General features: G+C 35.3%; 1 protein-coding gene across 7 annotated transcripts in view; it reads left to right on the top strand.

Annotated features, from left to right (window-relative positions):
• Nucleotides 1-13,318, top strand: part of LOC127637128 (neurotrimin-like) — a 414,292-nt gene extending 400,974 nt beyond the window's left edge. For 2 of the 7 annotated variants that reach the window (XM_052118045.1, XM_052118044.1), the window contains 6 exons: nt 1,642-1,773; nt 2,368-2,488; nt 3,694-3,845; nt 4,601-4,636; nt 10,279-10,353; nt 11,551-13,318. In XM_052118045.1, the coding sequence (XP_051974005.1) occupies nt 1,642-1,773; nt 2,368-2,488; nt 3,694-3,845; nt 4,601-4,636; nt 10,279-10,353; nt 11,551-11,651 (617 nt within the window). In that variant the 3' untranslated portion in view covers nt 11,652-13,318. The remainder of the gene's footprint in view (nt 1-1,641; nt 1,774-2,367; nt 2,489-3,693; nt 3,846-4,600; nt 4,637-10,278; nt 10,354-11,550) is intronic. The other 5 variants (XM_052118046.1, XM_052118048.1, XM_052118047.1 and 2 more) reach the window with 5 other exon arrangements.
• The last annotated feature ends 1,437 nt before the right edge of the window (nt 13,319-14,755 follow it).

The raw sequence follows: 14,755 nt of genomic DNA, 5'->3' as shown, positions 1-14,755 counted from the left end.
AATCGATATCAAGAACATTCAAATGAAGAATGTGATGCTCTGGAAAATCAACATTTTTACCCACCCCTAATGGTTAATGAAAATTCATGTTGAATTTGAAGTCGCAATGAATGGTTTATATCGTAATGTGATTTTGAACAAAAACACATTTTTTACTGTTTTGCGTTTTTATGTTATTTTTATTTCTTTTTTTAGTAAATCTTATCACAAATTCAAACAATAAATGCTTTTTTAAAGCTTTTTAAAGTGGTGACCAATCATGCTGCATAGCACTGTCTTTCCATGATCTTTACAGTCCAAAGAAACATAATAATTATATCATTAGAAAGCCAAGACTATCCTCTACCCTTTTCCATGCCTGCCTCTTACTTTCCGGCGTGATATAATTATCAAGCTTCCCAAAAATAACTTTTTTCCTTTCAGTATTTACCTCAATTAGAACCTCTTTCTCTACTGAAGTTTTTGTTTCTTTTCTTTTCCTCCCTTTCAAATTAAAAGTAGTCAAATGTTACCAGCAAGTAAATTCTCCAGTGACGAGAAGTGTCATTTCATCGTCCTTCGGATGAGACGTTAAACCGAGGTCCTGACTCTCTGTGGTCATTAAAAATCCCAAATTCCCCCCATTGGCCCCTATCTATCATGGCCTCATATTAATCTCCATCCCTGAATTGGCTACATCACTCTACTCTCTCCTCTCCACCAATAGCTGGTGTGTGGTGGGCGTTCTGGTGCACTATGGCTGCTGTTGCATCATCCAGGTGGATGCTACACACTGGTGGCGGTTGAGGAGATTCCCCCTATAGTATGTAAAGCGCTTTGAGTGCCTAGAAAAGCGCTAAATAAATATAAGGAATTATTATTATTATTATTATTTAACTAACACTTTACATAAATTTAAAAAAATAAAATAAATATATATATATATATATATTTATCACGAGGTGCTTGCTACTTAAAAAAAAAGTACAAATATCAATTATTTGTTAGGATTTACCACTGTTGAATTATTAAATTTGCTGTTTAGACAAGGCATATGTTTTCATTTTCCAGCTTTTGGATGCATCCATTGATTCTCAATGTGACTATGCACAGTGAATATAGGATATTTAAAATGAAACTGAGCATTTAGTCCACATATTTGGTCATATGAGGTTTAACAGCGTGCTAAAATAAATAAAAATGGCATATACTGTAGTTTGAAACTAGAGACTAAACTTTTGACTCAAACTTAATTTGCGTAGAACGTTTAACCCATTACTGACAGCACAGAGTCTCCTGAACTGAGATCAGTCAGTTTAAATTAAATTAAATTATGCATTGCATATAGCAAAGCCAAAATACAACATCCACGCATGTGGACACGGGGTAGAATAAGGATAATCAGACATCGTCAAAGCCTGTCAAAATAAAAGACATTCTTAAGAAAATATTTGAGAACTTTTGAAGAATTTTCAAGAATTGCACATGGATCTTAAGAAGAAAAAAGTTCCTAGGATTCATTTTAAGAAGTTTGTATGAATGTAGACTGTAAGCGTACAACTCAAATATTGTTTATTTTGCTTTGATGCTGTAGAGTAGAATTGGAGAACATTTATTTTTTGACGTACTTTAAGTTAATGTTTTCCATTTTTCTTCATTCAGATGATGGCCTCAGCTCAGACACTGAGGTTCTGGAGATTCCCTTCATCACCAGACAGAGAGCGGGAACTTACGAGTGCACCGCAGCTAATGACATTGCTGTGGACACACAGACAGTTGAACTCACGGTCAACTGTAAGTGCCTCAAGAATTTACATCAACACATGGCACACATAAATATACATAACCTACAGTGGGATTATAAAGTCTAAAACCAGAATGAAAATATGTTTTGTTTTTTACTTCTAAACAAAATGAATAAACAAAGTTTTAGAATTTTAAATGCAGCAAAAAAAGAAGAAACATTCAGGATTCTGCTCTATTTCTAGGTCATTAGTGAAATCTACACAAATAACTCTTTTGTGCAAAAAGTCAGATTCCTTTGCTTTTTTTCTTGCTGCACAAGAAGCTTTTATAAACATTCACAAATCATACTGAGAGAAAATGGATGAAAATGTAGAAAATGCCAGCTCAAGTGCATGCTGTCATTTAAGCAAAAGAAGAACATACCACATACATAGAAATTCAGAAATGCATGTGTATCACTCACAATGTTATGTTATTTAATAATTTGTTGTGGACAAATGTGTACTAAATTGAAACATTTTACTGGTCTCAAACTTTTGGACACCAATATATTTGTATTTATTTATTTGCCTTCATTAGATGGTTAGTAAGTGTTCTCATGTTTACCAATGACTAATCACATTTGTGTTTTTGCATATTTAGATCCTCCTAGTGTCTCAGAGGGCAGTGATGTTGGCGTGACCCTAGGTCAGAGAGGCGTCCTGGAGTGTGAGGTAGATGCTGTACCCGAGGCAGATTTTGAGTGGTACAGAGATGACAGGAGGTATGGAATATCACTCCAAGATATTCTGTTACATCTACTTCTTTCTTTGTCATAAAGCAGTAACCTAAAGTATATGGATTTATAGATGCTGCAGATTTTTTAAGGGATAGTTCACCCAAATATTCTCTCATCATTTACTCACCCTCATACCATCCCAGATGTGTTTGACTCACACAAAGGCAGCATAAAATAAATCCATACAACTCCAGTGGTTTAATGTAATGTATCATCTGATGCAATGCAGTCACTTTGGGTGAGAAATAGATCAAATTGAAGATGTTTTTTTAGTCTTAAATGGAGATTTATTGCAAAAAGGATTTACATATTGATCCGTTTCTCACCCAAAGTGATTGCATTGCTTTAGAAGACATATATTAAACCACTGGAATTGTATGGATTATTTCTATGCTGCCTTTATGTGATTTTTAGAGCTTCAAAGTTCTGGTCACCATTCACTTGCATTATGAGGACCTACAGAGCTGAGATATTCTAAAATCTTCGTTTGTGTTCAGCAGCAGAAAGAAAGTCATACTCATCTGGGATGCCATGAGGGTGAGTAAATGAGGAAAGAATTTACATTTGTTGGGGTGAACTATCCCTTTAATAATGGTAAACCTGAATTGATTTATATTAAAATATGTATAATGTAATGTGTACAGTAATACATTATACTGTAAAATAGATAAAGAACAGAGGGTAGAAACGTTTTTAAATTTATTTTTATTTTTATTTTCTATTTCAGCTGAATGTGATTGACAACATTTCACAGATATTCCTTATTTTTCTGCAATTAATTTTTAGAGGCATAGAGATTGTGGTGAAGGACACATATATGTCAGCAGTTCTGCATGTGTAACAAGATATGCTGTCATATATTCACTATTTTGAGTAAAACACTTCACGTGCCTTTAGCTGGAATGTGCCTTAAAATGTTCTCTCAAACCGTCTTTGATGTCAAGTGAAGAATAAGTTGTCACAATGTTGTATAATAATTACATGTGCATAGACACGTGTGCGTGTGTGTCCCTGTGTGTGCTGCTGACAGTAATTTGCAGTTTTGCCTCCTTTTAACGTATCCGGGCCCTCCACCGGTGTCTGCATGTTGATACTGTCATAAAAATAACATCTAGCTTCAAAGGAAGCTCTGATGTAGCATTAACATGACAGGCTGATTCAAGTCTCGCCATTTGCTGATTGTTTTCCAGGATCTTCAGTAGCTTTGATGGTATTGAGATTGAGAATGCCGGAGCACTTTCAAAGCTGACTTTCTTCAACGTGTCCGAGACAGACTACGGCAATTACACTTGTGTTGCTATCAACAAACTCGGGAGTGCCAACACAAACATCGTCCTTTACGGTGAGTTTTGATATTAGTTGTCGTTTTTAATTAAGGTTTGGAATATGTTAGGAGCGTCTTTGCGTTTCCTCTAAAGTCCCCTCAAAATTGCAGTTTTCTTTCCTGTGTTGACTTATTTACTGTTGGAACAGGATGTTTGGGTGGAACTTATTGAAGGACTTCCATTTTTAAACCCAATGAGCCAATTAGCTGTAATTACTTCACATTCATGAACCATGATTTGCTACTTGCTAGTCGGTTGCTGGTATAGTCATTTTGGGGGAGGGGCATTCTCATTTTAGGGAGCATTTGATTGGACCAAAATCTGTGTGGTACAGGATGAGTCATCGATATCTTTGGACTGAAGAAAAAGACTGTACATTTTAAATGTGTGTATCTGCTAAAAGTGAATCTTGTCATCATTTAAGAGTGCACTAGCTTACAGATGATATTAAAGCTAACACACATGGACTGAAAAACTGATTTTATGGGGTTTAATGTAAGAATGGTGATTTGAAATCTATATATGTCTCTTTTTTTTCTTTTTTCTTTTTTGCTGTACCTGTCCACATAGTTGAAAGCAAAGCAAATACAGTGTAAAGCAACAACTGATAATGTTTAAACAATGGCTTGTCCTAAAAAAGCTATGGATATCCACACGGCAGTTTTCGTAACTATTAATCTTTGAGATTACCACTAGGCTGCATTTCCAAGATTCTACCTCATTTGCTTTTGATTCACTTTTTTTTTCCTTTACTCTGTTTTTGTTGATGTAGAAATAATTGAACCCACTAGTTCGACGCTATTGCAAGGTTAGTACTCTGCATGGGCATGTGGCGTACCGCTCACCCCTAAAGCATGTTCCTGTGTGTTTAATAAGCAAATCAGACACAAACATGGTTATTTTCACATCAACCGCAACATGGCGAGGAGAAGTGGTTGACGTGGCACTCAAGTTTATTGGTGAGGTTGCCACACAAAATTTCCCTGATTTGAATGGGGTAGCATAATTGTCTTGCCTCGACAGAATGTGATTGTCAGATTATAAATTGGCCTCTAGCTATTCCTATTAAGAGGGTTATTAGCTTAAAATTCCATTTTGTAATGTCAATAATATATCCAGCACTATGAGTGACAGTCTCAATTGCCACTTGGGGAATAGCGGGGTACTGACATGCCTCATTCTGGCTTCAGTCACTGTGGGTTGATGCATGGCTCTGTGTTTTCTCCAGCCTAAACATGTTTCTCTTTTTCCTCTTGTCACTTTTTTCCTGTCTAACCTTCCTCCACCATGGCATGGCTTCATTATGACAATGCATGCACTCATCCGCTGTTTGTAAGTACTTGTCTGCATCATATTATGTCTTTTGATGTTATGTGGAACTCTAAGTGCTTCATTATCACTCAGCTGCAAAGAAATGTATTTTTATGAACATCACCTGTTACAAAAAAGTGCTATGGTATTACTGTGGTTTTCCAGATATGACCATGTTAATAATACCATGACATTCTTTGAAGTTCCTTGGAGTGCCTTGTAAATGTCATGGTTGTCATACAGTACCATGGAATTCTGTACATCAAAGTACCATGAAATAATACCATTATTTTGCTATGGTATCAACACAGTGTTGGGGAAGCCGGTTTGAAAGTCTAGTTTGTAAAGCTACAAGTTATTCTAATTTTGTTCAGCTATGTACAGTCAAGATACACTATTGAAAATAAGTTTCTGCACTACAAGCTACTAAAAATAAACTGGGATAGCAATATCTTGTAAAAATGTAGTGTATAAATGCCATGTTATTATCTTCCATATCAATAAAAATAATAAAAAAATAACCAAAAAAGATGTAAAGTGCAATACATGCACTTTATTATTTATGTATATATTTATTTATTTATTAATTTGTAATTAGTGAAAAAAGGGAAGAACAGCAGCAATATTATATTATCTTATAAAATGTATTTTAATAAATATATTATTATCTTACCACTAAAAAAAGATGTAAAACACAATACAGACTCTGTTTTTGATGGAAAATCTAAATAAATAAAAAGTGACAAACAACAGCAATATTATTTGGTAATAAATATTATTAATATATATTATATTATTTTGTAATACATATATTAATATCTTTCATATCACTAAAAGAAATGTGAGTCAGAGTGAAGATTTTAGATTGGGACTTTGAATATTGCTTCAGTAAGCTCCGATGTAAAGCAATGTTACAAATATAGCAGCATAGAATTTGTCACACTACACTGCTACTTTAAAACATCTGAGCTACTGTCACATTATGAAAAAATGTAGTTAAGTTAGTAACATCACTGAATTTCAAGCAATTACTCCCCAACACTGCCACCAAAGTACTTTTTGTAAAGGGGTCTTTCTGTGTCCACATATGTCTTTGAAGTGTATTATTGTCAATGACGTGTCCTTTTATTGTCCTTTAATCTTTTGCTCTGCTAAGTATAGACTTCTTGTCCTGTCCAGCTTATGTTTTTTTCCACTGTCTGGCCCAAAAATGCATGGAATTGGTAACCATTTGCTCTCCAGAGAGTCATTAATTCCATTGAATTTGATTGTGAGAACCTCACATTAGGATAATTACACTTGTGCAGGATTTACTCTAAGCTTTGGCTGCAAAATAATTGGATCGCTGTCCCTAAAGAAAGACTAGCGAACTACCCTAAATCCAGGGGAAATTAGATTTAATTCTGAGACTCATCAAATGTAGAGGTTTAATAGAGTGTTTTCACACTTGGGTCCTCTTTAAAAGAATCAAACTCAGACCCATTTAAGTGGACCAATCAGTGAGCGGAATGAAAAAGGACCTAGTTCTCTTTCCATTCACACTATTCTGGACCTCTAAAGTGGGCTCAGATCTCTTTTTGGTCCACCTGATCCGTTTTGGGGTTTCAGTTCATTTTTCATTCACACTGTTGTTTTTGTGGAACCCAGATCACATAATTTTTTTTTTACATTATTAAACATGTTTGGGGCCCTGGGTAGCTCAGTGGTAAAGATGCTGGCTACCACCCCTGGAGTATGCCCAGGGCGTGCTGAGTGACTCCATCCAGGTCTTTTTAGCAACCAAATTGGCCCGGTTGCCAGGGAGGGTTGAGTTACATGGGGTAACCTCCTCGTGGTCGCTATAATGTGGTTTTCTCTTGGTGGGGCGCATGGTGAGTTGATTGTGGATGCCGCAGTGGATGGCGTGAAGCCTCCACACTCAATATGTCTCTGTGACAACGTGCGATAAGATGCGGGGGCTGACAGCTGGGATTCGTCCTCTACACGACTAGGTCTTAAAAGCGCATTGGGAATTGGGCATTTGAAATTGGGTGAAAAAAAAAACTTGTCTAATACCCTTAAAATGAGTATTTATCAATAGTAGAGGTGTCTTTGTTCAATAAAACATAATTTATTGATCTTCTGCATCAAAAAAGTAGTGTATTACGTAGTGTAAATATATAACATCTTGTTTTTATATAAATTAAGAGGGAAAGAAGTGCATTAAACTGAATGCATTGTATTTTTATTGTAATAATACCGTACGGTATTTAGAGGCAAAATTAAAGAAATTAAATCATGGATTATGATAGACTAGACATATTGGCAACAAACAAATGCAACTGATCATTGTTTTATCTACTGACAGTGTCGGGCATCATCCATTCATTGAACAAAATATTAAAATATATTTATGGTAAACTCTTATCTGTCATGCGCCATTCCAGTGAGGTCCTGTTAAACCCTCGAGTCTTCATTTGCACAGTTTTGTTTTGTGAGGAGTTTAAATAGTTTTTATCAGCAACTTACTCTGTCATCTCCATGGAAACAGAATAATCTCTTCTCTGTGCATCATCATTACTGGTGTATGGTAACCTGTCAGGGTCAAACATATTTGGAATCACGCAAAAGGGAAAATCAAGTGAGCCCAGAGCGCTTTGTGTTCACAATGCACATTATTAGTGAACTAATCCTCAGATTGCAAGCAAACGGTACTCAGATCACCTCCCGAGATGGTCTCAGTTCAGTTTGGTTCACTTTAAAGGGGTCTGAGAACGTTTAGATTGTTCACATATGGGCCAAAAATCCACGAACCGCACTCAGACCCCTGAGATGGACCAAGTGTGAAAACACCCATAGACACCCTTGCCATGATATAACATTTGTTTTGCTGTGACTGAAATGTGGTGCTCGCTAACAGTGATCTCTTTGAATTATAAGAGAACAAACTTTGAACATCTGCTGTTTCTGCATGTGAGTTTAATGGGTGCCCTGTCCTAAATTTAGAATATGCTGTAACTACAGCTTTGCTCTACAGGCTTTATACGAAAATACAAACATGTTGGAAGTTGATTTATAACATTTCTGCTTACTTTTTTTTATCAACATCAAGATTTATCAATTTTAGCTGCTGTGATTGGCCATAATTTTTTTTTCTCACCATTTTTATCATTTTTGCCTCCACTAGTTTATTTGAAATGGCCCTATATTGTGAGAAATGCATTTTTAGAAGTACAAACATTCTATGTGACAGGTGAATTTTCACATAGTGAAGGAAAAACAGCTATATTATGTCATGGTCATAATTAGAAAGATACATATTTGTTAATAAAAAATGTGGAATGATATTGAGTTAATATTGTGCAATAGTTGTTGTTACTATATGTTTATTTTACAATGTTGTTTGATTACCCAAACAATGAAACTACCTGCTGACAAGGTAAAAACAACTGTAACCCTAAAACTAGATCTAGACACTTTCTCTTGCTTAATCGATAAATATCTGTCTAGGAAATTGTATTAAACTCTCACAGTTAGACTTGACATATCACATACATGGGTGAATCTCACGAAATCATGTCCTGGTTGTATTTCACCCCAAGATCATAAAATAAAATAAAATAGAAAGATAAAGATTTTAGTTAATTAAATATAATTTTATATACAAATAAAGATAAATAAATAAATATAAAAAATCAATTTTTTTCAAGACAATTAATTATGTTTTAGGACAATTTAGACTTTAAGGACGTTTTATTTGTGATGATTATTTTTTTCCAAATTTTGTAATGATAATTACCAATATTTCCCCCAATTGATTTATTTACATGTTTATTTATTTATTTACTTTTTGTAATTCCCAATATTATCAGTTGTGAATTTCATTGGATTATTGTTACTCTAGTTTAAGGGGCTAATTGCCATGAAAATAGTGTCACAATAAAATATATTCAGTATATATATATACTGTATATCTTATTAGTCCTAAAATTGGTAATTTCCTTTTTCATTGTTTTGATGTTCTTAACAGGTTTAGTGAGATTCACCCAAATAACCTCTGTTTATCAAAGGTTTACCAGTAGATTAATCATTTAACAACCCTTAAAATCTTATCATTTTAGTATATGAGTACAAAAACTTTCATCAGACATCTATAATTAATTCATACTCTTTCACTCTTATTTCTTTCTGTGACAACCACACAGTTCAGATAACTGCATCAGTACGTGAAGCACCTCTTCTCTGTTCTACTCTTCTGCCCTCAGTAATCTGGTTACACTGCACCTTCAGTGATTAGCTTGTTTATAAGCAACAGCAATTAAGGCTGACCTCAGTGGTTGACTGGTCAAGGATGCGGCGTACAGTGGGGTAATGATAGTGCGAGTGCAGGGAGACAGGATGTGCTCATTTGAAATGAGGAGAACAGATGCAAACGTGACCACTAAAGACCCTCGTTTAGACTTTAATCTACCAAGCTGGAACGCTCTCATTCGATTTAGATGGCATGGTAGCACAGCAGCGCAGCAGCCCTGCCAGAAATGCTCTGACATCTAGATTGACTTAATAGATAAATGTTAAGGCAAGAACAGCTTATCTAGACCAAAATAGCACATATGGAGGAATATTTTGTATGCTCTGTGAACAGTGTTGGGAAAGCTACTTGGAAACTGTAGCTTGTCAAGCTACAAGCTGCTCATACAGTAATTTAAAGTTAACAGTAACAGTCAAGCTACCCTTAAGAAAAGATAATTAGCTACACTACAAACTACTAACAAATTATAGTTGTGTGACATTGGAGCTGTGTTAGGAGGCAATATCTTATAAATGAATCGGACATCCCAACACAATTTGAAAACGAACACAATTGTAAAGGCTGCACGTGTAATATAATGTAACATAAAAACATTGACTAAGCATTTCATCACACTACACAACTACTTGTTGGAAAAAGAAGCTTTTTACTGTAAAAAAAAAAAAAAAAAAGCTGAGCTATTTTTATACCTCTAAAATATGGAGTAACACTATAGCATCACTAATTTTAATTTGTTACTTCCAAACACTGACTCTGCATTTTTCATATTTTGCCTTCTTCTTGGTTTTGAGATCATATTGCTTGTGTTCATTCTCTTTAAAGTGTTTGTTAAATAACCTCTCTTTTAGTGGAGACTGCTTCTGTTTTACAAATGACTTCATCTGATTTAGAGCAAACAGCCTTTGAAAATGAGTTTTGGGAAGGTTTGTGTTTCACAGAATTATTAAAACTTAATACCCAATTACTAATCGCTTCAAACTCATCAACAAATATGAACCACTTAAAAAAAACTAACAAATAGACTTTAACAGGACTTATTTTATGCTAAAATATCATAATTTAGTGACATAAATCTAGGACCTACAGTATTTACACTTAGTCACTTCATATGTCTTAATTGATAAGATTGTTATCCGATTTGGCCACATAAATATCTCGGTCTACATGCAAATATAGAGGACATCTCTTCCATGATGATGTTAATGCTGCACGGTGAAATTTTGCTGTACTTGATATGGTTCATAAAACTGAAAATACAAAAAGTGCAAAAGTGACATTATGTTATGTGCAACATTTTTTTTTTTTCGTCATCTTTGGGCTCCTTAAACCCCTGAGACCTATGCATGACTGCTGTTTGGATTTTCCATTTCAATTTTTGATTTGTAACTAGTAGCACCTAATAAACAAGCAAAAAAATAAAAAAATTCTAGAGCAGATAGTTTTCCTAAAAATGTATGTCCACATATGTGGACAGCAGGACTAAGTTATTTATTATGTTTCCAGTAGTGTTGGTTATTCATGTTTTTTAGACATTACAGACATGACATCAGAAATTCAGTGAATTACTTTACCTCCAGTGTGCTGTGTGTCTGCACTGGTCTCAGAACAATTAGAAATGCACCTTATTTTCATAATAGTGAAAGTAATATCAAAATAATAGTGTACAAAATGTATATTAAAATGAAGCAAAATTACCCAAATGATCCATTTGGAAGGAGTCAAGTTTAGGTATGTGGCCTGGACAACCAGATATATTTACACTTGGCTGAGTCACATCTTGTATGCAGTAATCGGAATGCTATCCAACTCAAATGCATCTTTGATGGCATTTACACTTTGTTGATTAGTAAAAATGCATTAAATGACCAAGTGTAACTACCTCGCTGGAGAATGCTGAAAAGTATGTCTCTTTACAAATTAGGTTAAATAATATTTTAGACCTAAGACTAACGTAGAAGTAGAAAATGCCTAGAAGAAAGAGAATGTTTGGCGAGAGGAAAGTTCTTGCTAGTTCAATATTACAAGCAGTCTCACAAATAAAAACGGGAAAGTGTGTAAAACAGTTGGAGACCAGACCTGTCTTGCCTGACAAATGTTTTTGATTGTGTTCAATGCTGTAGGGCCCGGAGCAGTTCAGGACGGCAACAGTGGCACTTCAACGATGTTCACACCCACCTGTCTACTTCTCATTGTTGTTCTACAACTGTTGCACAAGTTTTGATGGTGAAGTCACAAATCATGCATGGGTTACCAAAATGCCCAAAATGTGCATGGGGTACCCAAGTACTTCCTTTTAATTAATAATTATAATTATTTGTTTTGTTTATAATAGAGTTTAATAATGTAACTTCTCTTACATTGCTACTTATCACACTCTTTTGCCCACCGAATACAGTTTTGTATTCACTAAAAGCAAACTACAAAGAGGCATGTCTAATTTTAAATATTTAACTTAATTTATTTTTGTGACTGTCATTTTAATTTAACTCTGTAACCCCATAGGAATCCATAGAATACTGTGTGATAGGGAAGTACTTATTACATGTCAAAGGCATGCGATAACGAGGGCACATGTCTTTGTTTATGGATAGTCATTATATTTTTACTGTATCAGAACTGTACAGCCAAACACAATAAGCAGCAAAAAACACACACAACAGTTTAAATGCTCTGTAATATTCACTTCATGTGTGTTATGAATACTTTGTTCTAAGCTCTACTTAAGTCTGTCTCTGCATATTAAGCTGGGAAAGGAGAAAGTGTTTTGACACTGAAAAAGTGACATACTTTAGCTTTAATGACCAGAATGACACAGTGGGACTATGCAGAACCATATATAAACTCAATGAAGGATGGTTTTAAACCACAATGAAATTGATTTAGTTGTTGTTTTTAAGTCTAAATGGCATGACAATTTAGGAAGCTGAAAAACATGTGGAATTTGAAGATTTGGAGTTTCAAAAGTGCAACAAAACGTTTTTGGGATCCATTAGAGGGCCCACAAAACTGTCTGCTAATACCTGTTAATCACCTATTCCAGATGGACTTAACAACAAAAGCTTGATTTTTGTTAACATGGTGGTCTTTCAAATCATCTGTTGATTTTTACATTGATTTTGTGCATATAAATAAATAATTCGAGAATTTTCAAGCACATATATGTTCATTATATCAACTTGGTCTCATTGTAGTTCCTGCTAACATGTATGTAGGTATGTACTGTATGTATGTATGTATATGCATATATAACTTGTACAAAGGGAAAATATGCACACTTGTTTTTACTAAAATTGTGAATCTGTTTAAAACAATGCAACAATTTTTTTTCTTCTATTTTTGTTATTCCCCTCAATGTAATTTATTTCTGGCAAAGGTATTATGGTTTCCGCATTAGGTAGACACGCAGTTGAAATATTATAATTTCAGTGATTCATTGTGGAGTGTTTAAATATCGTGCTTTGGGAACCATCAGATGAGGCATATTTACCATGATCACAAGCATACTGTATGTCCCATTACCATTCGTATTCTAAAAAAAGTGAGATTTTGAAAAGTCTCTGAAACTTAAAATAACAACAAAATAGAAAGAACCTCCCAATGCTGTGTGAGAATTTGTAACAGCTAACTTAAAATGGCAACGTATAAATGCACTTTATTATCAGAAACACAGGAACAAGGCTTTTCAGTGCATGGCCAATTCCCCACCAATGGATCTTTAAACAACCAGCCTCTAGAAGTTCACTTTTTTCCACTACTCTCTAGTGGTTCCCTGGAGAGGAACAAATTTAACAAGTTTTTGAACTTGTACTGTAAAAAATTGTTGCGTCATATGTTTTTCCTTTAATGGAGATTGTGTGTTCATATTTAAGACTTACAAAAATAAAATGTTGTATCTAAATATAATTTGTTTGCATTCTTACTGTTATTTTCGAAGGATCCTGGATATATACAAATCTATTTTATGAATGCATAATTTGCTGTCATTTTGAGTGGCCATATGGTCACCTTTTTATGTAAAAATTCAAGGTCATTTTCCATCATTTGATTGCATAATGACTTGCACCAATATGCATCTGTGTATATTTGTTGGAATGGAACCAACAAAAGTCATATTAATTACAATGTTGTTGTTGGCTAGATGTGACACTTTTAACTCAGGAGAATATTCATTTGTTTTTAAAATAAAATTTCTGTATAGACTTATACCATAAAGTCTTAGCTACAAAAGCCTGCATTCTTAGGAATGTGACTGTACAGCTTATTTTGTTGCCCAAAACAAAAAACAATTTGAAGGATTATCAAAATAATCACAAGGAAAATATAATTTCTGTAAGATATCCAATACCAACGTCTTTTTTATGTGCTGATCAATGCAGTTGTAAGCCCCAAGTAGCCAAAAACTTATAACTGCTTATACCTTAGGCAGTTTTCTACAAATTATATTTTTTTTTTACTTGCCTGTAAGCTTGCTTGGGTAAATAATTGTCATGGTTACTAATACAACCTCCATTCCTTGGTGGAGGGAACGATACGTTGTCTATTGACACTAGGAGACACTCCTGGGAGCCCAAGACATCTTTGATATTTGAGATGAAAAGGCCAATTGGCAAGTGGAATTTGCATGCCACTCCCCCGAACATACGGGTATATAAGGAGCTGGAATGCAACCACTCATTCAGGTTTTGCACTGAGCCAAGACAAGGTCCCAGCCATTTCAGCGGGTAGTTCAGTGTTGTGGCAGGAGGGAAACAATGTCTCGTTCCCTCCATCAGGGAACGGAGGTTATGTTAGTAACTGTGACGTTCCTCCTCTGTCACTCACTCGACATTGTGTCGATTTAGTGACACTAGGGGTCCCTATGGAAAACGGCACAACTACTGACCTTTGTTACGTGGACTGGCAGTGTGAGACAGCAGAGCTCGTAGCCATGTAACTACCCCCAATGCACTCGTAAGCATCAAACGATCGCCTGCACCACAGGAACAAGTCGACTGCTCAAAAAATAAGGACTGGCTGACCTGGCCGTGGCCTCTTATCTTTTTTTGTCCCTAAAAGAGGGAGAAAATCTGGGAGCCATATAAGGTCCACGTCGGTGGGTGTTCCTCCAACAAGGAGGACACCGCAGAGACCACACCCCGCCCGGAGAAGGGGGGGGGGCTTTAGGGTTGGAATACATCACATGGTCTTACTGAGTCCGGTTGGAAGTAAATCATGTGGAGGGGTCCCATGGTAGATCCTACCTGACGTGGTTTACCAACGGGTAACCCCTTTTGCGGAAAATACATCACATGGGGTTATCAACAGGATAACCAACGCATGTGAAGC

Source organism: Xyrauchen texanus, chromosome 44 (assembly GCF_025860055.1).
Source record: "Xyrauchen texanus isolate HMW12.3.18 chromosome 44, RBS_HiC_50CHRs, whole genome shotgun sequence".
Lineage (NCBI taxonomy): Eukaryota > Metazoa > Chordata > Actinopteri > Cypriniformes > Catostomidae > Xyrauchen > Xyrauchen texanus.
The sequence above is the reverse complement of the archived record's forward strand: the minus strand, read 5'-3'. Positions and strand labels throughout refer to the sequence as shown.